Source organism: Oenanthe melanoleuca, chromosome 1, assembly GCF_029582105.1.
Source record: "Oenanthe melanoleuca isolate GR-GAL-2019-014 chromosome 1, OMel1.0, whole genome shotgun sequence".
Classification (NCBI taxonomy): Eukaryota; Metazoa; Chordata; class Aves; order Passeriformes; family Muscicapidae; genus Oenanthe; species Oenanthe melanoleuca.
Genome location: NC_079333.1, coordinates 35961155 through 35988659, shown reverse-complemented (window position 1 = coordinate 35988659; position 27505 = coordinate 35961155). Strand labels below are relative to the sequence as shown.

Here is a 27505-nt window from a genome sequence, read left to right as displayed (position 1 = left end):
CAGAGAGGGTACCCCACCCCACACAGCTCAGTGCAAGTCAGTGCTCAAATACAGTATTTCTCAGCTTTTGGACTACAAAAAATACTGTTAACTACTCAAAGAAAGACTAGGGCAGCTAAGCAATTTAAATGCAGGAGAAATAAGATGAGAAAAAAAAAAGTAGCTCCAAAATCTCACCCCCTGTGAGTTTTCATGGAAAGAGAAGGCCTTGACATAGCACCAGAAGGCTCCAAGAGCCCTGGAGAGGGGAGTGGAGGCTGCCTGCACCTTCAGTGGGATTCATCCCAGAGCTCCACTGCTGCAAGACAGGTTTCCCCAGACAGAAGCTGCTACCCAGTTTCTTGCTACAAGTCAGTGCCAGGACAGTCACTGTACATCTGTGTGACACACTCTGCTAGCCTGAGAGCCCAGCAGCATTGCTCCTGGCTTGGGAAGAAGGATTTTGGAGTAGGAGCCACTGTCCTGTCTCATCAAAGAGCATGGATGCTGAACTGCATTTGTTGTGGTTTCACTGACAACCTTCTAAGCTTTGCAGGTATGTGAAGTACAAAGAATTAAAATTACAAGAAGAGCAAGGGTTTATGGCTTCAGGAGGCATATCCATTAGCCCTAAAGTACAGGCATGTGAGTATGTATATGCTTACTTATGCCTGGCTTTGCTCTTTAGGCTCTTTCAGTGCAAATCTTCCCTGCTGCTTCAAGCAAACCAGAGCATGTGGTCTTGCATCGATCTCTGCAAATTCCTCAGATGATTTAAGTTTCTTCCCTCATTCTCCCTGAAGATAAGGATTTGTTTGAACCCTGAACTAGGAATGTTATCTCTAAAGGCCATATTTTAAATGCAGCTTTCACAAAAAATGAGTGGGCACAGAAGGTCCAATCCAGCTTCTGTGGATACTGTGTCAATGGATTCAGTGGAGACAGGATCAGGAGTTTGAAATGTCTAATTAGAATTTGGGAGATGTAAAAATTAACATTATACAATAAATGACTACTTGAATAATTTTTTCAAAGGTAACTATAATGTAAATATATATCATTAAATAATACTTATCCTAAAAAAAAGGCTAAAGGGTTTTTTTTTTGGTGCAGGGGCAGAAAAGTATTGAGAAGCCTGACAAAAATAATTGTAATGCTGCAGCCACAGGGGACCAAAAGGAACTGCAAGTGTACTTTGCTATCAGTGCTTTTTCCAGCATTTCAGAGTTCCTAGAGAACAGCTGCATGACATGAGTGAGGAACTGAGTCTACAGACAGTTCATTAACTGGTGGCTGAGAAAACCAAGTGCTATTTCTTTGTGCTAGTCTTTTTCTTTGTGTCTGAATAAAGCTTCCCTGACATCCACCATCCCTTGAAACATCTTGACTTTTCTCGGGCCCACTGCTCCACATATATGGGCTGCAGGAACAAAGGTTTGCTCTGACTTTGTGGCCTCTTTGTGGGCTGTGCACAGCTCTGCCCGTGTCACCCACTCAGATGATGATGCAGGACATGAGAGGCAGGCACTGAGTAAGCACCAAACAAGGATTTAATGCTGCTCTATTGTTTGCTGAGCTGTGATTGCCAGGGAGAAGCCAAGATGCTGGGGACTGGCTCATCCACTCATTGTTGTGGCTAAGCACGAGCACAGCTCTGCTGGGACCATGAATGAGACCTGGAAAATAGCACAGAAATCCCCTTCATTTGACTGGTGAAACATGAAAGTCATGCTCTTCCAACAAGGAAAATTATATAAATTCTACAGTTTCACTTGCAACCTATTAGTCAACTTACATCTTGGCACTGTGACTCTGCTGTATCACATCTCTAATTTGCTGTAAAACTTGGTCCTGATACAACAGCCCCAAGCACCAAGATTTTTATTATGTTCCTATAATTTAGTAAGTGGAACATGAAGTGAGGGTTTGAACCCATGACTTTCTTACTTTTGGCATCATTAAAGAGTTTCAAGATGTCACATAAATGTTTTAATATTATTAGAAAGAGAGATAAATAGCTTTTCGTCCAGAATAATAAAAATAAAATCATTTCTTACCATTATCATCTCCAGAGTCAGACTGGAAGGAGCTGAGGGACTGTACTTCAGAGTTGCTGCCTTTATTACTTCCTGAAAAACAGGTCACTTCTTCAGCGTCATCAACCCCTTTACCTTCATTGACAGCAAAGACAAAGCAAAATGGTACTCTCTAGGTATGCACATTTATCTATTTATACCATGGACACACTTAAATCCCACCTTCTATTATCTGAATCAGAATAAAATTATTCCCTTCACACAGAGGACATGACCTATTTGCCAAGAAGGCAGTTGGTGAAGATACCTAGACTTTTGAAGTGTTTGAAACCCAAAGATTCTTTCAAGTGGCTGACAACACTGTAATCAAGGAAGAAACATCTGTATTCAATATTGTCTTTTTAGATGACATATAGTCTCAAAAGCAATGAAAATGATGACTAAAGGAATGTGGTGGTATAAACAGCTTATACAAGAGATTACACTTACATTTATCTTTACTGTTCATTTCCTAATTTGAGAGCCTCATTAAAGGCTCATTCAATGCTCACTAAAGTTACTGTGCATCTTGTTATTCATATCAGTGGCCCTTGGATCAGATTTTAATAGCTCCATCACTGACATATAATAGATTATGCTTCAATTTACATTGCTTTTCATCAGGGACATTCAGTCTTCACAACTCTACTGTTTAGAAATGTAACTGCAACCTACGGTATAAATTCTCCTGTAATCAAGCACATATAAATAAACAGATTCAACTACACATTATATGGGCAATAATCAGGAACACAAAATGTTATCCTCCATTGTAAGCACAGAGATACCTGAGCCAATTACAAATGAGGAAGCTCAGGTGCTATCAACATTAAAGTACAGCTCTCCACCTGCCAGCTGTAGGTGTTTCTACCCAGCATGGGACACCTCCACATGGTAGGAGCTGATTTGCTCCTGCTGAGCAGCAGGGAATGGAGCTGATGGAGTGAGTGCTGCAGGAACAGAGCTGCACTGCTTCCCACTCTGTGACAGCTGAGGTCTGTTTCCCTGGTACAACCTCATGGTGTGCAAATATTCATACCAGTAGCAGCAGTGCCTGTGGCACAAACACCCAGGAGAATATAGAACAGAGCATGTGTGGTGGCTGGTGTGATGATGCTTTCAATCAGCATAACTATATTTAAAGGTTTAAAAGGTCAGACACAACATAACCCTGAAATAGAGCCCAAACAAATGAAAATTAATTCAAATTTTTCATTACAAGACCTTAGCCAGTGTGCTGCCTTGGATGAAAATGTGCAGACCAAGGCACAGATATAGAATCACAAACTCTATGTAAGGCTGGAAAAGACCTCCAAGATCACCAGCCCAATCTTTGACTGAACATCACTATGCCAACCAAACCATAGCATTAAGTGCCATGCCCCATAATTTCTTGAACACTTCCAGGGATGGTGACTTCACCACCCTGGGCACCCCCTCAAGCACTCCTTCAGAGCAAAAATTTTTCCTGATGTCCATCCTGAACCTCCCCAGGCATAGTGTGATGCTGTCCTCTTGACCTGTTGCCAGATTCCTACCTCTGTTCCTCAGTTCCTATTGCTTTCAACTACAGGACTGGATTGTGCAGTTTTACTTGACAGCTTTGGTTAAAGCTGTGTTGCAATAGGGTTGAAGATCACAGAACCAGTTTGAGCTGGAAGGGACCTTAAAGATCCCTTCAAGGATCTTTAGATCCCTTAAAGATCATTTGGGTCCAATTTCCCTGCCATGGGTAGGAAGGGAACCTTTCACTAGACCAGGTTGCTCAGAGCCCCATCCAATCTGGCCTTGAATACTTCCAGGGATGGAACATCCACCCCTTCTCTGAGCAACCTGTTTCAGTGCCTCATCACCCTCACAGTAAAGAACTTCTTCCTAATTGCTAATCTAAACCTACCCTTCTTCACCTTAAGGCCATTCATGACTACAGGCCTTTGTGAAATGTCCCTCTCCAGCCTTTTTGTAACCCCTTCCAACAAGTGCCTTAGAAGATGCATTAGAAAAAATTCCTAATAAGAGAAATCACTTTTAAAAACATCATATATGGTGAAGCAAACATCTCTCAGTCCATATGATATGTTCTGACTTGAAAGTATAGATGATGTAGGGCACTAACTCTGTTCCAGAAAACTGATATTTTCTGCCATGACAGAAGATGTGGAATTTGCTGCATCTCCAGCAACTCATTCAGGAATGGAGGAAGCACTGTGTTATCAGGTGAGGAACCATCAGAGCACAAATAGGGTAAGCGTGGGGACTGAAAATTCCATGATGGCTCTGATCCTGAATGCAGAGGGGAATGCAATGGCCTGAAAAGGTGATCCCATATATCAAGCAGTATGTGATTTTCTGCTTCACTTCACAGACTCTGAAAGTAGGGAATATTAGTTCACTTCTCTCTGATGCAAAACAGAACTGCTTCTTGCAGAAGGTTTAAATATTTTTAACTCCCTTGGGAAACAAACAGCCTGAACCTAACAGAACTGATATTTGAGAATTCTGCCCCAAATTGTTTTTTTCCAATAGAAAGATGATTGCATTGTATCACTTGAAAAACATTCAGAGCACTTACTCATATATTGCCTTCTGAACAAGTGAAAGAAATGCTTTTAGTCATACTTCACGGATAGAAGTAGAGGTCTTGTATGCCTGGTTTAATTATAACCTTTCAAAATTAAACCAGATCACTTCTTGGAGAAATGTAACAATTCACATGCATTAGGCTGGAGCATTAAGATGCCACTGTACCAGCTGCACCCTGAAGGCAACCCTCACTGCTGGCAGGGAAGAACATGACTGCATGCAGTGTTACTTACTTTCTGTCCCCGCATCCCAGGTGCTCTTCCTGATGGAGTCGCAGTCGGAGCGACAGGGAGACACAGCAGGCAAGTTTGGAGCTACACTGCACACCACCACCCCCCTCCTGGCTGTCAGGATTCGAGGGGACTCGGGATGAAATGTTGTCATCTCCTGGTGCTCCACGCCAAGCCCATCCACTATCTTGTCCAGGTTATTCCGTGAGTCACTCTGGAAGCATGGAGTATAGGCCATCGGCCTGACTGGCACCTGGGGAGGCCCAACCTCTTGGTAGATATTCCTGCTGTCTCCACTGTTCCTGATGTTCTTGAACTGGATGCCATTGTTCTTGTTGAGCAGGGCTGCAGTAGCCGGATCCTGTACGAGCGTGATGTTGTTGCGGGAATAATTCTTCCTGAAAACTTTCTTGCGAAAAATGATGAAAAGAACGATTAACACAAATATGACAAACAGGACCACGGCTATTCCTATCAGCTCCTCCTTGCCAACATAGGAATGCCCAGCTTGTATGTTGGGAACCACCACGGGGCGAAGACCACAGTATTGTCCCACGTAGCCAGGGGTGCAGTTACACAGGAAGGAGCCAAAGATGTTCACACAGGAGCCACCGTTCTCACACTCTTCTCTTTCACACTCGTTGATGTCTTCTTCACACCTTGAAAGAAGAAAAGGAGACTCTGGAATCTGGAGAACATCTAAGAAGCAGTCCAGCTTGTGCATGATGCCTTATCTTGTCAAAATGGTGCCATTAGTCAACACCTTGTGGTACTTTGCAAATTATCCTATTATTATCATATTCTTTAACAGCATTTAATTTTTTCTACAGCTGTGGTTTTTTTAAGAAAATAAAATGGAAATATCAAGAAGGAATTAAGAGTTTAATGCATCTGATAGATACCAAAAAGGAAATAAAGCATCTGACAGAAAAAGGCTCCTTGACCCTAATGAGGCTTACTGAATGTAATAGAGAAATCTGGTTTTTTGTATCATTTTTGGACTAGCCCATGAGTTTCAATACAAAATATTAGAGGAGGATTCAAAGAGAAGAAAGTTGAGAGAAAAATACAGCAAAAAATCAGATTGTTTATTGAAGGAAAGAGAGGACAGAAGAGAAGGGGAGAAGAGAAGAGAGAGAAGAGAAGAGAAGAGAAGAGAAGAGAAGAGAAGAGAAGAGAAGAGAAGAGAAGAGAAGAGAAGAGAAGAGAAGAGAAGAGAAGAGAAGAGAAGAGAAGAGAAGAGAAGAGAAGAGGATATACTGCATATGTAAAATTGTTTAGGTTTGGAGATAAATTAAACAAATATTCGAGGTGGGCGGGAAAAAAAGAACAGGAACCATAAAGAGAGGAGAAGTGGAAAGAACAAGAGGTAGTAAAATGCAGGGGAAAAAGTACAAACAGTAGACAAAACAGATGAGGGACAAAGCTTGTTGATGGGCAGGTGGGGATTTTCTGTGTCTACACCAAATTTACAATCAGGGCAGGTATTTAAAAAATGACTGCAATAAATTTTATATCAGGGCTAAGGTGACTAAATAATTGATTCATTTTCAAAATAAAGATTACGCAGCAGCTTCTGCAGGTTTTACGAGATTGTTCAAAAAGCTGGCAACACTTAGATAGGTGTATCTCAGAGAAAACTGTCTTGAGATAACATTCTGAATCAAAGTTTGGAGGGTAAGTTCAGAAAAACCATTTCTGAGCATGCAAGTCTCAGGGATTTTTCAGCTGTCATTAGTTTAGACTTGGAATAAGTGCTAAGGTTGGGGTTATTTTTTGTGAGGTGAATCATAGCTTTTGGATACAAAATGACTGGTTTAAAAGCCCACCACCACCCTGACAAAAAGCTGCCACTGCCCACCTGGGGAGGGACACTTACGTTACTCCTGTCAGGCCATTTTTGCAGCTGCAGATGAAAGCGTTGCCGATGGGATCACACGAGCCTCCATTCCGGCAAGGATTTGGGAAGCAGGCTGTGATCTCTGACTCACAATTCCTTCCTGTAAACTGGGAGAGGCAATTGCAATGGTACCCTGGGAGGTGAGGAGACAGAGAGAGGGAAATTAGACTCCTACCACTGAGTCTGTCTAAAAGCAAGAGGACCCATTTGGCTGCTTTACGCAGAAAAATAAATCGTACTGTGGGGGCAAGGGGATATTTATACTCATTGTGGTCTGTCCCATGTGCTCCACACATTGCTAGTCAAGAGTCTGTCTATCTGAGATGCCCTGACACTCAGAGCTCATGTCTAGGAGGGACCAGAGGAATTGCTGGAGCCCAGACCATTCTAATTGCCATGATTCAGATAAGAATAAATGTAATTTGCGAACACCTTTTAAGAAAGATAACAATATTCTAGATCAATGATGTATTTCCCAACTTATTGAAAATGTCTGCCACTGTAGTGGCAGTCTACTCTCCTTTTGGGGCTTCACCCATGAACAAATACATCAGCTGAGAGCTTTTCCATCTCTGCCCTTTACAAGGATGACACAATGGGGATGTGGCAGTAATAAAACACTAGTTTTATGAAGTGCATCATCAAGGCAGAAACTATAAACTTCGAAATACCAGCTGACCTGGCAATATCAGCCCTAATCAGAGCTGATTATGTTCAGAGTGTGCTATCCCATTCTGATTAATCACTGACTGCAATTCATCAGACACAGCAACATTCATGTGGAGGGGGACCCTGTCAGGGATTGAAGTCCCACTTCTATGTTTTTTTTGCCAGCACAGAAGCAACATCAAAATTTAGGAAAAAACTCCAAAGATTTTAAACACATCAGTTCACACGGCCAAGTATCAAAAGACAAATCTCTTTTTTCTTTTTCTCTCCCTGTGAGTTCATATGGCACAGTGCCATTAATAAAATCTTTATTTAAGGTCACAAAGAAATCCAGTGAGGCAGTGCATCTCTTAATGCTGTGAACTGGATATGGAAATCTGGCTGCTTTTTCTCTTGAAAAGAGCATGTAACACGTAGGCTGTGAAAGCCATGAGATGGCTAAGACAGTCTCTGGAAGTGGAAGACTCCTAAGTTAGAACTGTTGAACCAGCAAAATTTTCCTGGACATCTGTAAAAAAACTTTGGCTGATCTTTTAAAAAGTTCCTTATATAATCCAAATGTCCTAAACAGATGTGTAGGTAAGGTTCAAGTTCCAGTTATGGGGTTCACATACTTACTGAATATAGCATTTTAAGCAGCTAAAACAAGGAACCTTCCTGCCATTAATACAGCTGCAGTTAGAGCTGAAATGGTTGATTGCAACTCAATTCAGTGTCAAAATTATTGGCAATCAAGCTGATGTTGTGGAAATACCATCTCTCAGTGGTAAGCCTTTTAAACATATTTTTAAAAACTTTCTATATGTATACATCTGGAAAAAAAACCAAGATGCTTTTTTTAAAACTTTACTCTTTCTGCAAACATAGGAGGAATTTCTAGCACAGCTTCAACGAAAATAATTTCATGGAAACAATATGGAAAAACCCAGTGGAGGCATAAGGAAAAAGCCATTCTGCATCAAGACTCCCACATCTTTCATGTCCTATATGGTTCAATTCGCCTTGTTCAGTTACTCTAATTGAATTCTTTCATGAGGACAGGCTCTTGAGAATAAACTTGGAACCAGACTTGCTGGCATACTCAGTCAAGAGTCAAATGCTATTTAATTGAAGATATATGAAATACTCAAATATCATGCTGTTCCATTGTCCTGCTACAAGAAGAGAGACAGACTCACTGATATTTCCAAGATTACAGAGTTAAGAAGAGAAATTATTCAACTTTTGGGCTTACACAAAGCATGTTTAGTCAGTATCAGCAAAATGGGATTATTTCTTTTTATGTCTTAAAAATACCTCACTCAAAAAATGTGAACAGCTTTCTGGACCTATAGTGATCTGGGTCTGAAGAATTACAAACTTGTGACTGTAGGTATAATCCACAGCATGAATAAATAAGGCTGTTTCAGTGTTTCCTTTTTATGACTGAACAGTGACATCTATAGTTCAAAAATTTTTATAGTTCAAAAAGAAATGTTTTTTACAGTCTCAATGAGTTTAAGCAAAAGGAGAATGTTCAATTCAAATATAAAGCACTTTATTCCTAATCAATTCTGTTGCCTTATATAACAGCAGAATATATATGTTATTCTATTTGTTATCTGATATTTTATAAGCCTCCATAACTCTAAAGTGATGCTAAAAGCCAAGTTTCTGCTGTTTTTTAACCAAGTTCTTAGGTGCCAACTATATGTAAGTCAAGGCCTTTGAATCACTTTCTTTTTGTGCCTTGTGTTTGTTCCAGCTAAGTTCTAAATTCTATATCATATTCTGCTTACATTTTTTCATTATAAAAACTTGAGAAGTATTGATTTGATTAAAAAATACATTTACCACGAACTATAAAAGAAGTATGGATTTATGCATTTTATATTAAAATGAGATGAAACTGAATGCACCAGATGGGTCAGAGCCCTGTCCAGCAGTGCATGAGCAGGACCAAAAAAAAAGTCTGCTTCTGAAAGCCTACATTTTTCACACAATTTGATTTAATGATGGTGGAACTCACATCAGATATTAGCAGACTAAAGTATTCACTGTAGATTCTAAGTCTAAGGATCAAAGGTAGGAATCAAAAAGGCACTAAAACAAGACAGTATTAAATTACCATATTTATCACTGGTGTTTCCTCTCACTGGGGTCACTGCCATACACCTGCCAAGTCCAAGCCACTGGCAAGACACAGAACTGTTCTGTGACACACATGCTCAGAGCTGCAGAGCACTCACCAGGGAGGTCTCCAACACAGCAAAGCATATGTCAAAATTCATGGAGTGGGGAAGAGGAGAGCTGATGTGATGGCTCAGTAGACAGCATATAGCAGCTCAGCCAGAAGACCTGCCAGACCTTTAATCCTTCTCCAAACCTCTCAGCAGAGGCTGTAATTCTGCCAGCTACTGAGTATTTTAGCCACATGGCTGTGGACAAAGGTAAAGTGTAAAGAAAACCCTTCTGGTTGGGAGTGCATCTTGGGGCTAATAAAGGATTTTTATTATACTTTTAGTTTAATATCATGCTAATGTGCCATTCATTTCTTCCCTCCTGTTTAGAACAAGAAGAACAAGCAAATTTCTCCCATTCAAGGATGAGAAAAGGCTCAGTGTCCCCTCAGCAAGGGATGAAAAATCTCTTTTAAACAATGTAGGGCTTGATCCTGTTCACAATGAAAGCACTGAAGTCCTGGAAATTCATCAATATTTAATATCATACAGTCCATCTGAGCTTCCTCCAAGAGGAATGAATATTTCATTCCTAGAAATGTTGATCTACATTCTCCAAGGCAGCACATTTTGTGATGTCACTACTGTGACACTCTTCAGAGAGAATCAGTGGAAAAAGACAGGAAGCTCTGAAAAACAGCTCTAAAATGCTTCTAGGGTGGAACCACAACATTCTCAGCATGGGCCATAGCAGCATGTACCAACAGCTGACCTAAGAGCAACAACAAGCTGTGAGCAACAGTACAGCCTTTTTAGGCTGCATCCACATTAACAAGTCCTGCAGAGCAGCAGCAGTGGGTCTGTGGAGCCAAACAGCTGGTGCTGAGGACCCAGTACCCTCCTGTGTGCAGCTCAGGGCTTTGGGACCAGCTGCCTTCCAATTCAGCCCAGTCCTGCCCTCTGAGACCTGGCCTTCCACAGTGGGAAGGGAAGCCCAGGGAGAGATGACCATCAGAAGATTTACATCAAATACCTTTCATGACCTGAAACATTATGTAGACATAGGTCTACACATTGTCCTGGGTTTACTGGCTGTTTTAAAAGGCTTCTCTCATGGTTCTTTATTAGTCTGAGTCCCCTCTACACAGTTAAATCCCACCTTCTCAGTGTGATGCAAACACCTTCTCTAGCTGCTCCCTTGGCAAGTCCCTAGCCAGAGCAAAAGGTGTTTTTCATCCCAGACCTTCCTGAAGGGCAGCATGCAGTAAGACAGGACACTACACAGGCTCCCTGCCTGTACCTATGTTTGCTTGGCACTTAAGAAGCAGAGGCAGCAGCACAAGGCAGGCACGGTGCCATCAGCAGATGGGGTGTCGTTATGTAGCAAACATCTCTGTTGGTAGCATTCCCAGCCTGAGCATCTGAATGTCTGTCTATCCTAAGGTTTACTTGGCTTTATTAAAGAGGATGCTCCAAACTGCTGCCAATTTTTTTTTTTTTTTTAACATGTGTATGCTCCTGTTTCTATCTATCCCATGCAAAACAGGCTGGCTTTTATCTGTTAACGTGCTTTGGCTTTTCCTGGTTTCTTTCCTTTTCTTTTGGCTTTTTATGGCTTCTCTGTGTAGCTTCTCTCCCTGCTGTGCAGCTAGACCTGACAAACTCCATGTCCAGAAACATCCCTGCCCTTGGCATTGACCACACAATGTTACATACCAAGTTAAATGATGAGAACTACTGAAGGAGAAGAGGACCTCTCCCAGCATTTGTATTTTGTTAGGTCTATAGTGAAACCATGCCACCTTCAAGAAGAGTGTTCTTCAGCCATACACAGTCCTGCCACTCCAGATTTAACTTATCTGTCTTCAAACAGATGATTGCCTCTTGCCACTTACTGGTATGAAAATGAACCTCAGTGCTCTCTGTGAAAGGATTGGCATGTACATGCTTTTAAAACAGGAATTTAAGAACAGATGCCTATAATCATAGCTATAAAAAAGATTAAACACCCCCAAAATTTCTAAAAGGCTTTTAAAAAATAATTGATGTGAATTTGATATACTCACATCACAGAATGCTGTGTTGTTTGTGTATGTGAAAAAGCAAGATCAAGATATTAGCAAAACCAGGTCAGTTCTGTGGTATTACACTATTTTTTCCCTTATTTCTTTCTTATGAACTACCTGATCCTCAAAACCAGCTGTGAGTAATGCTGCCAACAGCATTTAAAACACATAAAACATGGCATCACCCAAGTGCCATGTTGCATTTTTTCCTCCCTTTGGATTTTAATTCTGTTCATGAAAAAAAATAGACGAATAGAAGAAAAGTCGATAGTGGGGCAAGCAAAATGACTTTATGTCCTCACACTCTGCCCACAGCCCTTGACTCAGTAGATATTTCCTCTCAAATGCTTCACGTTCAAATAAAATCGCCTACTCATATAAGCCATTTACTTTAATCAAAGCCAGATGTATATAGGACTGATCAAATTAAAAGGAAGTAACTATACTTATAATTGCAGGCTTTACAAGCATGAGGTTTCTCTCTGTGGTTGAAAACCTTGGTGCAGCCTTTGCATATGCTTACAGTAAAGATTTCTATTGCTGAGATTGCTCATGCTGTTACTCATGCAGATAAACATACATTTACTATTGGCAGCCCTGGAAGTGCCACACTATTATTAAGGTTGTGTGACATTTCCCATTTTAAGACCTCATATTCAGCAGCTTATAGCTTAACCACACTTTAAACACTTGGTTGAATTTTCTTGGGAAATTTCAGTTCAAAGAGCCAAGCTGTTTCTGAAAGTCATGCTGTACTTCAGGTTTCAAAATGCTAACTTTCTTTAAAAATAGCTTTACTGACCCATACTTATGGAGAGGGACTGAAAATGTGGAATAATGTGGCCTATACTTCAGGGCTGTGGTTTCCACTGTCTCCTAAGAAAATTGTTCTGAGTACGTCTTTTTCTGCTACGAGTCTCCTGAGCTGTCAGAGTAGAGAGTGCTCATCCTCTGCCAACTCCTATTTAAGCATCCATTGGATCTCCCCATGGGTCTCTGGACATGCAGTCTCCCCTCTGGAACCACTGACATCACTTGGCCAACAATGCTGCCATAACAGCAAGCAAAGGTTTCTAACCAGAGTTAGAAAGCAGAGAGGCTTTTCTCTACTCTTGGAGCTCCCACCTGAGCTGTCTGTGCTCTCTCACACAGGCTGAGATCCCCATTCTGCCCTGCTCCATATGCAGAGAGGTTGGGCAGAAAGAGCCACTGTGGGTCAGCTTAGCCCTGTGCCAGCCCTGCTTTGGGGCTGTGTGGTCACTCCTGAGCTGTGTGCAGCCCAGGCACAGCCCTGCCCTGCACTGGGAAGCTGCTGGGAATGCTTCCATCCAAACCCTGACAGCATCAGCACACTCCCAGTGCATACAGAGCACTTCCCCAAACAGGGCCAGGCATCACCCTATTCCCATAACCACAGGATGAAGTGAAAGGCAACTGAAGCTATTTTTTAAATAATGGTGAACAGGGCAGTAGGCATTTCTACTGAAAGGAAGATCTCACAACAGGAACATTGTTAGGGAGGTTTGTGTCATAGATGTTCAATTTATGCAAATTATATGTAAATTAGACACGGCCTCTTTGACTTCTGGGATGTAGCCAGCAACTCTTTCATGTTATAATGTTGGGTAACCTTTGCTTGGCTCTTTTCTTCTTAAGTTAGCTATAAATCTCAGCTTTCTTTTGCTCTCTCCTAATTTTTGTTGTAAAGCACAGTATGTTGTCCATAAGGAAAAGGATGCAAACAGTATATGAAATCTGCTTTGTAAAATTTGACTTAGAGGGTGTATTTATTAAAACAAATCTTATGCCAAATACTCTCTGTTTAGGAAAAGGAACATTATTCTCCAAAAACTGAAAAATGACGGTAATATCATAGAAAATATTAGTCAAGAGATCCTGATGCTACTGGATGCCCCATGATTGGGAAAAGGACCTTTGCATGTACATTTTTGCATTCTTTTCCTCACCAAGAAAGAAAAAAGCTGCTGTTCTCATTCTACAGAAAATTCTTAAAAGAATGCAGTTATTTTTTTTCTATTTTAAATGAAAGTCAGCTGCTAACATCTATGTCAGCAAGTGCAATGGTTGATGGTTCTTAAATGCACATTGCAATTTGTGGTTCTGCAACTAGGACTTGTAATGCTGTTGGACTCTTGTGCTCTTAGAATTTAATTGTGTGGCCTTTCAGCATATGGAGGACACCATCAACAGAATTGCTTTGCCTAGTGGAAGCAAAAGTGCCCATGCCTTCTCCTTGAGGGTTGGGCTGTAGAACCACTGACATACAGTCAGGGCCCACTGCACTGGAATTACAGCTTTATAACAATCCTTTATTTACACCCACTGCTGAGACAGTAAAAACAGCAAACAGATTTTTTGACGGCAGGCAGCCAAAACATCCCTGCAGGGCACATGCCCCTCGCCGAGGCAGCAACACAGGCACGTTCAATCAGTTCTGTGACTGCTTTCCAGCAGAGAATTCTGTTGACATGAAAATGGTATTTGCCATTCCACTACTAAGATTGGTCTAAACTTCAGGGCTGCCTGTTTCTCCCCTACCCCGTGTCTCCCCTCAGTTTGGATTGGCATGCACATAGTGCTGGGAGAAAAAAGAATTACTGTAAGGAGTTCTGTTAGAAAGGTTTCAATTTAGTCATCATGAGATTGCTGAGCAATACTGTAAATAGACTCAAAATCAATAGAATGAACTGTTCTCATGCTTCCTAGGATGTGAGGCGAATGGTTAACCTGATTTATTAAGTATGGACTCTGAATCAAAGCCATCATACATATGTTCCCACACATACTACGGCCATATTTCCTAGGAATTTCAAGAATCATGCTTAGCAATTCTTCCAGTGGCTGCAGCATCCTTCTGTCTCAGAATTACTTTCTTTTTCCCTTGTACAGCCCTCCTTTTCTCTCCTTCTTTTAGTAAATAAAGACCCTTAAGGACAAATACAAGAACTGCAATATTTCTCCTTGTGCCTCACAACACATCCTGGGTTGCCAGGGCTGTGCTTCATTCCTTCAACTGTCCTCAAAGTCAAAGATCCAGAGGGGATGCTAGATGAGACAGCCCAGGATGGACAAATCCTTATTTTCAGGACTTACTTTATACGAATGGGGCTACCCAACTGAAAAACTTATCGCAGTTTTGGTCAGATCTTCCCCCTCAGTCTTGAACTGATCTGAAGTTTAGGCCTAAAAAAATCTGTGTGGTGGAGGGGACTCAGAAAGAAAATATGGGAGTCAGGCTTAAACTAATGAAAAACAGAAATAATAACTATGGGTGCAAGGGAATTGAACGGACACATTAAAGGAGAAAGCCATGGGACAGTGGTTAAATGCTCCATATTTACTGGGAACTTCCCTAGAGAACCATGAACAAAACATACTGACAGTAAGTGAATGGAAAGCTCTGAACTTGCAGAGAACTTCTGTTGAGCAGCCTCCTTTTCAGAGGAAGTTCTATTCTGTCAGAAAAGGTATGCAATGCTGCATGCTAATACAGTATGGGAAATTGGAAGGGAACCTCCTACACTGCAGAAAAGAGAACTGCCTGAGAGGGAATGTTCTACATGTGTGCCATTCACTTTTCTCCTGCTAACTAACTGTTCTGGTAACTTGTGCACTGCAGTAAGTTCACTGGTATCAAATCACACAAACCACCACATAACCACTGGATAGGAAACTCCAACACAAGCACAGTTTAAATCAATGCCCTATAAAATTTGGATAACATTACTTAGACTTTAGAGCACTCAAGCTCTGAGAAAGCTGTAAAATACAGTTCAGGGGGGTTTATAATGGGCCCAACTTGCTATTTTCCACGCAGACATGTAATCAAATTACTCACTTACAAAAGGACGAAGGTGTTTGTGGATAGCTCAGTAATTATTTGTGACAGCTTTGGAAACAGAGTAAGGCAACACTGCTGTTACATCTGTGATGGACATTTCAAATCACCATCTTTGTGTACAGCCCTCAATGCTGTAAGGATGCTGTAAATGGATTCTGAAAAATCCAGCTGAACATTACAGTAATTGTAATTCTATTGGTTTCTATAGAAATAGGATTATACTAACAGCCAATAAATCAATTTCCTCCTGGAACACTAATGCAATAAGAAGGGGCACCATTTCACTGTTATTTATAGAGCAAACAGCTTTTACCCAATTTGCAATACCTATCAGAGTTTTATAGAGTTCACGGGATTTTTCAAGCATGCTGCCGCACAAAACCATCTCGGGCACTAAACGGCAGAGGCAGGCGGGGAGGGGAAGCCGTGAGGTAATGAAAGCACTCACCACCAGATGGCACGGCAGTACAGGTGCCGCCGTTCTGGCAGGGGTGCCTCTCGCAGGCGTCGGGGTAAAGCACGCAGCCCAGCTTCAGCTCCGTCAGCCCCACCACCTCCGCGAAGCTGCTGCGCTTGTTCTGCAGGGGCAGCTCGTTGTTGTTGAGCACCACCGAGTCCAGGCAGCCCTGGAAGCCGCTCAGCACCTGCGTGGTCCTCTTGTCGGTCAGGCTGCGGACGTTGTCCACCTGCACCTGGGCGCCGAAGTAGACGGAGCTGTCGGTGCTGAGCGCCTGGAAGTAGAGGGGCGCCTTGCGGCGCTCCACGTAGCTGTCGTCCAGGGACAGGCTGGTGAAGTTGCGGTTCAGCTCCAGGAACACCGAGTGCCAGCTTCCATCGTTAACGGCCCTGCCAGAGATTCCCAGGATTCCCGGGCCGCTCCCGCAATCCAGCTGGAACCAGAGTTTGCCGTCGACAATCTGCGGGAGGAAAGCAGAAATCAAAGCGCTTCAGGCGCTCAGCTGTCTCGTAATACGCTCTCACAGAGAATCTGGAAGCACAGAGAACTTCTAGACAGTCTGCACACTCTCCTACATGACACTAAAACAGCATTAAGCTGTGCCTTTATCAGGAGCAAAAAAAAAATGAGGTGGAAAATATCAGCTTACTTCAAATTTGCCCAAAGCCAATTACTGCAGGAAAAGTCAAAATACAGAAAACCATATGGGTGCAGAACACAGGTGAAAACCAGGATAATTATATGTTTTACTGAACAGGGAATGGACTTGAGGACCCTTGTTCTGCTCTTGGCTCTGCTGTTGAACAGCTGTGTCCCTCTCAGCAAGTCTGAGAGCTGTGATTCAGCTCCCAGTGGTTGTTGTTACAAAAGGACAGGCAGGGCACAGGATCACCTCGTAGTGTTGGAGAGCCTTGTGGCAAAGCCAATGGCCACACTTTCAGCTGGTGATGTTAGGTACTCTGCTCATGCAGCACCCTGGCCTTCTGTAACCTTTAGGAGCATCCCAACAAGGTGTGGATTTGCCCCTAAACATCATAAGTTCAGTATCTCTAATTGCAACAGTAAGATACTAGTTGAACAAAAGTCAGTCATTTCCCAAAGATACTACACAATCTGCTGTGTCTATACCTCATAGATGACATGATTAGTTTTACTTTTCTTTCTTTCCTAATATTTATGCTGGACTCATGGATTTAGAGAGATTTTAGGGGGTTTCTCACTCTCCCTCCTTTCCCTCACCCATCCCTCATAAAGGGAAAATCTGTGCTACCCTGCTGGGGCAGGCAAAGTGCAGAGTGAGGGAATTGATATGAAGTGCTGTTTTCCTCATTACCAGTTTACCCAAAGATTTTAGGTTTCCCTACCAGATGGTATATAAGTTTAAAATGGCTGACAAGGCTGGAAATAATTTCTTATGACACATTAATTAGATTCAAGCTCTCTGAAAGCTCTTCCAAGTATTTTACCTTAATGTCATGCTCTAGGAAGTATTTATTTCTGCAAACCCCCCATTTCAAGACAGTTCTGTCCCATTATTTATCCCTCTCAAAAGTTCAGGTGCCGTGTCATTCTTCATCCTACCAGGCAGCTCACATTGTCCTCTCACAGGTGTATCTGCTACAGAGTCTGACTGCTCCCCACAGTGAGAGCAGAGCTGCCACCACTGTCAATGCAAGAACCTCACAGAGCTTTGGTGGCCTGCTGAATTGGCATGGCAAATGCAGATGTGAGGATGCTGCAGTGTGTCCACCTGCCTTTGACCATTTTTAGCATGTTAGATGGAGACACCTCTTGGGATGTGACTGTCCAAACTCTTCTCTGCCAGGATCCTGGATGTGGTTGAAGGTAAACAGGAAGGTGTTAAACCTACAGGAGCAGACTGTGCTGCTGTGCCATTATCAGCATTTTATGTCCTTGGAGGTTGACAAAACTACCTGGAGACAAGCTAGGGGTAAAATCTTGAGACGTGCAGATCTCTGGATTTCCTTCTCCTTTACAAATGCTTGGTTTCTTGAGTGGCTGACTCTGAACTGGACTTCAAGCCAAAACACACTGGGAAGTAGGGGTATAAACCACAGCACTCCTCTGCTTGGCAATTGCTTGGCATCAGGGACACTGAGGTGCTGAGCATGGGCAAGCTCCCTTACATGCCAGCTGCCCACTTGCTCTGCATGGTTTGAGAGGGTGTAGAGGAATGAATACACATGTAGAAGGAGTTAGAATTAGCCCCTGCTATGAATACACGGCTGTTTTGAAGTCCCTGATCTGGGGATGTAAAGAAATCAGATCTGTGACTGTAATACATGCTTGAGGGATGGATGTTGCTTGACACCCCTACAGCTCAATCAAATAAGGCTAATGGATGTATAGAATAATCAGTCTAGATCATTTTTCATTAAAAAACATGGACTCAAAACTCAGCCATAAACAGTTTCTGTAGATTGAAATTGGATCTGTTAAAGCATTTTCTCAGGAGAAATCTTGGTAAACAAGATGCCCTGATAAACAGAGATTTTTTTCTCTCCAGAGACGGAGCAATAGTTTCTTTCCTCCCTATGCAACAAAACAGTTCATAAACACTGAAGGTGTTGCCCAGAAAGTGTGGTCTGTCTCACCAGGAATACAAATCAAACAGCAAAATGTATGCCAACATATTCCACTTTGAAAAAACAGCCATCACTGGATAAGCAGATAACTTGCTGCTTACTCAAAAGGCTTTTTCCTATGGAAACTCTTCCACTGATTGTGTATAATATACATATACCTCCCCTATGACTACTTATGCCCTGAAGGACCTACTGCCTGCGTGTCTATTACTCTTACTCACAGAACATGTTTTTCCAATTATCTTTATAAATACAACACCAGATTTGAGCACCTGGGATAAATATTACACCATTTGTATACAGGAAACTATGATCTAAAAGATTTGCCATTAAAATATGTTTTATACATCTTTCTCATCCACTTTTATTTCTTTTTTACCCGCAGATGATCTGACATAGGCAGCAAATATATATTGCCTGAAGGGTTAAGTTTCCTTCCTGTTATGGAAGAAACACGAGTAACCTCTAACTAGAGTGAAAGATGGAAGGGATGGTCTGATGCTTACAATACTAGCCTAAGACATGACAGATTTGCATGGGAATCCACACTCTGCAACATGCTTCCTCTGAGATCTCAAGCAAGCCATTAGTTTCAGGTCTCCATCAGTAAAAGAGGGGTAACGTCATTTCCCTACCTCACACCACTGCTTTACAGATACATACATTAAAGACTGTGGGACATGCCCAGATACCCCTAGCAATGGGACCATAAAAGTACTTTCATTAATCAGATGGTCATGGGCCTTGCTGTAGAGGGGCTGGGAGGAAACATTTGTCCCCTGATGGACCTTGAGGAGGAGTAGGAAGAACAGGAAGAGCTGGCAAGGAGTAGATGCTGCAAAGAGCTCCATTCTTGAGTACTCAGCAGCTGGACTGGCCAGGCAGGGAGGAGAAGGTTCTTCCACCCAACAGGTAAAACTGAAAGCACAGAGACACTCCTTCATCCTAGCTGGGCAGAAAATTCTCACAAAGCTTCCCAGTGCTTTCTAGGCTCAGGGTTTAACAGTCTCAGTTATAACAACTATGACAGAAAGGTTAATGTACACTTAAGCATACATGCCACAAGATTCCTCACCTGTAGAGAAGTTAAAAGAACAGTGAAGACTCCAAAAGCTGATGCAATCTGTTACATTTCAACAATTTCATTCAATGAGCAGAATGGAGCCAAACACATACTGTAAATTATATCAGAATATTAGTCTGGCTAAGATGTTTGGCTAACATCCATATTTGTGTATCAACATAGGTAATAAAATGATCAAATGGTTCTTCTGAGACCCCCTCCAGCTCACACAGTCCATCTGCAGTCAAACACCATGGATACAGCATGCTGCCTCCTAATCTATCTGGGGAAATATTTTGTTAGCTGAATTGCATTTCAGGTTCGTTTGTGTAAAATGATGTATTTAATTAAAATATTACTCGTTTCAACTCCAGCCACAACTGGGATCATATCCAAACTTCAGTTCTAGCCAGCATAAGCCATGCAGCAGTAATGCATTAAAATGTATGATACACACTTAACTAAACCACACAAAGTTTCACATTAACTGCCTGGACAGAAGAACATATGCTTGCCTTTTACTGTTTAGCTGCCATATTTATGGCACGATGGGAAAGTCTTTCTTTACTTATTTTTAATCCTTAACATTTCACAAAACAAGATGGATCTCCATTATATTCCTAGAAAAAGCAAATGGAATTCCCTTATGCAATGGCTTTGTAATGGTTAAAATGGTTAAATCTTACTTTTCTGAGTTAGCTGCTACATAGGTAAAAAGGAAATGATGGCACAGTTTTGGAACATGCAATCTTTACAAAGGAAAAAAGTCAACATTAACCTGCATCTCATTTTGCTCCCGTTGTCTTAAAAGCAAGAGCATGAAATAAAAACAAAGCAAAACAAAACCAAAAGAACCCAAAAAACCAAAACAAGAAAAAAAGGCCAACCTCTCAAAATCAATGCATGAGTTGCTTTGTTAAAACAGCTGAATAAATAACACCCTTATTTTATTATATCAATACAGTGTAGCTGGTAGGCTTTCAGCAAAGTAGTAGACAAGCAGTTTGCTCTATGGAATTGATTATTCATCCAGGAAGGACACTGTGTTAAGATTATGAAATATTTCCATCCCTGGAGTTATCACAAATGCATGAGCTTCCAAAACTAAACTGGTCATTTAAACACCAAAAAGCATATTGCAGCATTAATGTTTAAACAGACTGCAATGGCAGGGACTTGCTTCAAAACAATCAATGCCACTCTATGCCCTGACAGAACAGGTGTTTTCTGCCTGTCTTCCCATGGGCTCATACTTTGTGGGTCTAAATTTCTTCTACCTCTGCCTTTATTTGAAGCTTAGTGATGGTGCTGGGCCCTCTGGTGCTAATCCAGCAGATACTTAAGTAGATGCTTAAAATTAAGGTATGTGAATAGTTCCAATTGCTTTCAAATACAGGAAGTTAAGCAAGTGATTAAGTGCTTTGCTGGAGTGATTCCAGAGTGCTCAAAAGAACACAGGATTTCATCCTTTATCCTCTATTTGGAAAGCTTCTCCTCATGTTTAATCTAATTGAAAGCAATGCTCAAATGATAACAACTTCACATTTATAGACCTTTAATTAATCTGCTTAATGGCCTCATTTCTGAGTGCCTCCCTCCCTACCAACATATATACCTGGTTAAAGGAAAAAAAGGAAGCCTTACCTCTGGTTTAAGAATGAAAAAAAAGTGTGGACTTTGGAAAGTCCAAGCATAACTTCCTTGAAAACACCTGAGTCAGGGATCCCCTAAGTGCAGTCCATGAGCCAGCTGCCATCCCTGAAGAGACCTGATAAGGCTGAATCCCTTGTGCATGATGCCATTTGTCTGCCACAGATCACCTCTGTGAGAACTCAGCTGATATTCCTCAGCTAAAAGACCTTCACAAACTGATAATACCTGATCTTATAAGTGATACCATCTCTTAAAAAAACTATGCTGAATGTAATGATTTTGCTTCCTTTAAACCCCATGCATGCAGAAGCCCAGTGCCAGACCTGGGAAAAGGACACACTCACTGCAACAGTGAATCCTGCCCTACTGAAAAGCTGACCACAGGCTTGGAGAAGGCAATTCCCTATAAATATATAAATCCCCTGATAAATGCACAGGAGAAAGCAGAGGCTTTGCATCCATACACAACCCTGGACTCACTTATGAGATACCAGATGTAGCAGTTGCATATAAGCTCTCTACTTTCTCTTTCTTTGTTTCTAAGACCTAGGAAACAAAACAGCTTGATATGGAGGTTGCTGACTAAGATTGGAGCACAATAATCACAGCTCTTGTTGCTGCTCCTTGAAGTATTATTTTTAACTCAGCATCTTTCAAAGCAAAATAATTAGGTGATCATGTGAAGCAGGGACTGAAAACATGATTCCTACCTCTCAACTAAAAACTCAATTCAGGTGATTGGAAAGGGGAGCTCTCTTACTGGTTTGGATTTTGTTTTGTTTTTTTTTGTTTTGTTTGCTTTTGTGTTCATTTGTTTGCTTTTTTTTTTTTTTTTTTTTGGTAGAAATAGTAGCAGCAAATTTTCTATTTTGGTGGCAAAATTTCCCTGCTCCAACTGGGTATTTTCACTTAGTTATGTTTATGATATGCTGTGCTCCTTAATGATGAAAGCCTTATATACAAAACTCTAGCAAAATGACTTCTACTATCACTATTCTAACTCCAATTCAGGCCATCTCTGTACCATCTCCTATTGTTTTCAAGTGGCAGCATTCACCAGGGCCATTTGTTTTTTCCCAGGTATTTTTTGAAATTAAAAACTTGCAGACATTACCTACTGCCATATGCTAAGAGCAAGCATGATGAAGACTTCAAAAGAGGTCTTCCAATCTGAATTTTAGTTTGGTTTTTTTACACAAAAATATATACTTGAAAGTATAAACTGCATTTCTGTGCATCTCAAAGCAGAGGTTAATTGTCTTGTGTAAATCTGAACAATACTGACAGTTCCTGGTGAATGACAGACAGTACTCTTGCTCATGAAATACTTCAGTCTAACAGCTATACAATTATTTGTTGCCCATTATTAACTCATCTAGCCACTTTAACATTACCTTAGCATTCAGCCAAAAGGTCCCTACATTGCAAATACAGACACAAAAGGCTCTGTGCCATTTCTCCCACTGCAGAATTATAAAATGTGGCTGAATTACAAATGTCAATGTTTTCATTTTGTACCTTAGAGGCTATAGCAGAAATACTGTATGTGCAGGCTCTTGGATGAGCCTAGTACTCCCTGTCCATCCAGCATTTATTTACCATTCCAAAAAACAAAAAATAAAAGAAAAAAAGATTAAAATGCATGGAAACTTATCAATTAAATATTGATTTGGTATCAATTTCCACTGACCCTATGACTCTATCAACAAATAATCTCAATCCAGAGAGTGCAGAGATATTCATATTCAGTAGGAGACATGTTCTAAGCAGTTGGTTCCTGGAATTAGCTCACTAACAGTGAGGGCATATCCTCTAACCACAGACAGGACAGAAGGGAAGAACAGCAATTTCAGCAGGCTTCGTTTTGACTACACAGTCATATAAATGGCCAAATCTTGCATCTCGTGCAGACTGGCTCCTGCACACAGACACATAATGTGCTTATAATGAACAGCACCCAGTGGGGAATTTTCCAACTAAAGTACCACTAACAAGCTGCTTTTCTGATCGTTGTTGCTGCTGCTGGTGTTGAAATTGTTTTTCCCTGTTAGAATCAGACTTCATCTTCTCAATCTACAGCCGAAATGAGAACAGCATTCTCCAAATCAAGAGCCAAGAGAAAATATAGAATCAAGAAAATATAGGATCAAGAAAAACAACTGCAGAAAAGAGAAGTTATTTTAATTACCTTCAGAATTATACAGGGATTTGCTCTGGTGTACATTATAATCCCATTGCTTTGCAGGGTTCGCAGACGGAGAGCCAACTTGAATTCCTCTTTCTTGCTATTTTCAGAAACACGGTATTTAATGTAGCTATTCCCAGCAAAGCTAAGGGAAGTGTGGCCTGAAACAACCATTTTGAAAAGACACATGTGCTTTTAGTGATACATAAAACAATTCCTCAACTGTTAAGCAATTAAAGAATTTATAAAGTTAATGAGAATGACTAGGAAAAAAATAAATAAAACCCATTTTTGATGAGAGAAAACAAAGCTGGCATGTACTACAAAGTATTTCTGCATTTCTGCTCTTAAGCTATTTTTCAGGAGATAGAGGAAAGTTCTATTTCTTCATACTTAAAAATAATTTTAAAAAAAGTTTCTCCAAGTATTCAGCATTTTTCAGCTCATACACTGCTGGAGGCACCAGTCTTGCCTCACTGATAACAGAGGGAATCAAAGATGACCACACCTGTACATCAGACAGTTGAGTTATGGGTGTCAAGTTATGTGTGGGCAGATGTCAGCCAAACACTTGCAATGAGTTCCCTGCAACCAGTGCCCAGGATCACAGTTCAGTATCTGCCATGATTTCATCAGGCAAACAGCACAAATCCTCTGTCCTGCAGCCTGGGATTCACTGAAGTCAACAGAAAGCTCTACTTCACTGGCTGTCCACCTGGCTCTTCATATCCCAGGGAACAACCCAGATGCAGAGAACTAACAGATGTGCTCAAACTTTCTTTTTTTGGGATAGTGTAGTGTTTTCATTAATAAAGGTTGGAATTTTGGTAATCTGAATAGTAAGCAGAAGAGTTAATTATGGAGCTTTGCCCATGGGCAGGAAAACATCTGGCATAACATTCTCCAGGAAAAATCCTGTTTTCTCAGCAGTCTGTTTTACTGAGCTGGTATTCAAGCAAGCCAGTGGGAATTTCCAAACAGAAACTGGATCACAGTATACACACAGCCCCATAGCTATAAAGACAAGTATTTACAGGGCTTATAAACAGACACCCCAAGTGCCCGTGCTGAGATGGGTTAAGCAGTATGTTTTCTGTTGACTTCACTGGCACCTCTGCCTACAAAATGAGAATGGCAGCACTTCATTGTCCAAGCACATCCCCCTTTATGGCTGTGACATGCACCTGAACACTCGCCAAGCTTTCCTGGTGGGCACTGGCAGATGAAGGGTCTCCGGTTGGCTTCGTACCCCACACACTGCATGTCCCCTGGACACGGCTTCTCCAGGCAGGGGTCGTTGGACCCTGGGCAGAGTCCTCCTGCAAGAAGTCAAAATACCATCAGGGATCCACAGTGTAAAGCATGATCTGCTGCAATAAAGGAGTAATGAAAGACAACTATTGATTGCATGCTTCAGTGCAAGCAAAATATGGCTTAATAATAATAACAACAAAAAAGCCCCAACAAACCTCCACAGAATGAACAGCTTTTGGACAAGTGCACAGCAGAACTGCAATAGTTCTTTTCCAAAGACTGCCTTAAACCCCATGGGAGCATATTATAAAAACGAACTATTATGAGCAGTAACTGGTTTATAAATGGTGTGATAACTCTCAGGCCATTCTTTTTCCCACAAAGCTTTCTGCAAAGGGGCTTTTGAGATATGAGGGAAAAAAACTGCTTGAAGATATGCACTCCTTTTCTCCCAGCACACCCACGAGAAGCAAATTTTAGGAGGTAGAAATGGTCACAGCACCAAGCCTGGCAGAGTTCAATCAGCATTTGGACAATGCTCTCAGGCACATGGTGTGATTCTTGGTGGTCCTGTGCAGGGCCAGCAGTTGGACTTTGATGATCCTTGTGAGTCCCTTCCAATTCAGGATATTCTGGAATTCTAAGCCATACCTGGCTACAATGACACTTGGATTTTTAATTCTCATACTACACAGGCCATGCTGTCAGCTTGATCATACAGCAGAGGCAAATTTGCCCTCCCTCTGTGTTCCTCCTAGTATTTGTGAGATCACACATCCTACCCAGCTTGCCTAGGCTACCAAAACCTGCCCTCCTTTTCTCTAATCTTCAGGGACACAAGTATACTGACTTTCAAATTTGGTTAGAATACTTGAGCAACACAATTATAGGTAGGTTTTTCAAAACTCCCTGATTTTTTTACATCTATCAAGCTGAGCACTTACTATTTAAAGACTGTCAATGTCAAAAGAATCTTTTGCATTTCATGGGGTTTGGCTAAAACTTCAATGCAAAAGTGTCCAAATAAATGTTTTGATTGCCCTTATCTGAAAAGATGTGCACACACTGTCTATAATAATGCAAACATGATACAACGATTGCTGCTTAATATATGAATTTTCAGAAAAATGGGATTTCCACAACAGCCAGCCTCTTCTTGGTTGCAATAATCAGTTTCTACCTTTGGGCATCTAAGCATGGGTGGTATGAAAGCAGACTTCAAGTGCAGGAAAAAAGGCACTACTGCCCTTGCCTTTGTTGATTTGCAGCCCCACCATGAATGGAGGGAAAGGCAGTTGCTGGGAATGGACAGACACCTCTTCTTTTGTTTATCAAGTTATTTTATTTAAGACATGCAGGTGATGAATTTAATGATAAAAAGCATCTTCCTACCATTGCTTTCTGAATATTGTCAGTTCTTGTATATTGCAGGGTCTGTATTGTAGGATTCTTATCATATTCAAAAACTAGTTTACTCTTGAGCACATTTTTTTATTTACAGTTTACAAAGGAAGGAATCAACCTGTCATGGAGTACATCTCCAAAAGTAATGAAAGAAAGAATCTTACTGCTCTCACACTTTTGTACAAGCCAAGCAGGGCTCATAGTAAGCACAGCTGAAATTACCTGACACTGTAAGTATTTTCTGGGAAAAGAAAAATGACTACTGGAGCTTTCAAAGTGGACATGGGCTGACTACAAATATGGCAATTACTGTAAATGTCTTCCTTGATGTACAACACAGTCAATTTAACGTTTAACATCCTCCCCTCCTTTATCAAACATTTGTTTGAGAGGTCTATGGAGTAAAAGATTTACAGTACTGCTTGTAGCTCTGTTAGAAAATGATGCATAGCAATGTTTATTAATAACATTAGCAGGTAACATTAGCAGGAATAACAACTGAAATACAGTCATACTTTAGGCCTTATAGAATCAAGAAAAAACTGTCATAGGGTTCTGGACTACAGATTTATATTCTATTTAGATCTGTAGAATTTAACAGAGAATATGATGTTTTCTATACTTTGGTTTGTTTGGCTTTTTTTAGAATAAAACTCCTAATTTCTTAGAATTCAATGGCAAGTAACAATTATTTCTGAGATTACAGCAAGTTGTTAAAAATTCTACAGGCTGCATTGTATTTTCACCTTGGTTGTTTTAGCTATTTTAACTCATTCTTATGTGACAAATACACAGCATTCTGGTGTCTGCAGACTTTATCTGTTCTTTGAACAAACTTAAACCTTTTGTGAGGCTGCAATTCAAGTGAGCCTCTGTGTAGCTGACAGATGTGATATTTGGACTAAAGCCCCACAGCTCGTCACTGTGCAGCAGAAAGAGGCACTGAGATTTCCAAATGTGGCTCTGCAAATTTTCACATCCCCTAACCTATGACTGTATCTTTGACACGAAGCAATAAAGGAACAGCTTACTTTGTTATCCATCTCTGCCAGGTTTTTTTTTATCTGATTCAAACTCTGATTTGCACTTTAGAGCCATCTTTCCACATTCAAAAAATATATGGAAAAGATCTAACGTGCTCCAACAGTGGAACAGTGGAGATAACTGTTTATCCTGAAGGGCCAAGAACACTCCTTCAGGTAAACTACAAGGAAACCAACTTTTTATTCATTCTGCTGCAGCAGCATTTCATAGCTGTCACAAAACTTTAAAATATTCAGGCTTGTGAGAAATGCTTTATGCCTGTCTGTATGGTTATAAATACATAAGCTACAAATGGGCATTATTGCATTGCCCCAGC

The 27505-nt window shown here is 41.1% G+C and overlaps 1 protein-coding gene across 1 annotated transcript in view; it reads right to left on the bottom strand.

Moving 5' to 3' along the window:
* Positions 1-27505, bottom strand: part of FAT3 (FAT atypical cadherin 3) — a 323797-nt gene that overhangs the window by 11104 nt on the left and 285188 nt on the right. Inside the window, exons 20-25 of the mRNA XM_056496985.1 lie at positions 24672-24806; positions 23491-23648; positions 15972-16440; positions 6747-6900; positions 4871-5526; positions 2037-2150 (exon numbers count right to left, since the gene is read on the bottom strand). Of these exons, the coding sequence (XP_056352960.1) occupies positions 2037-2150; positions 4871-5526; positions 6747-6900; positions 15972-16440; positions 23491-23648; positions 24672-24806 (1686 nt within the window). The remainder of the gene's footprint in view (positions 1-2036; positions 2151-4870; positions 5527-6746; positions 6901-15971; positions 16441-23490; positions 23649-24671; positions 24807-27505) is intronic.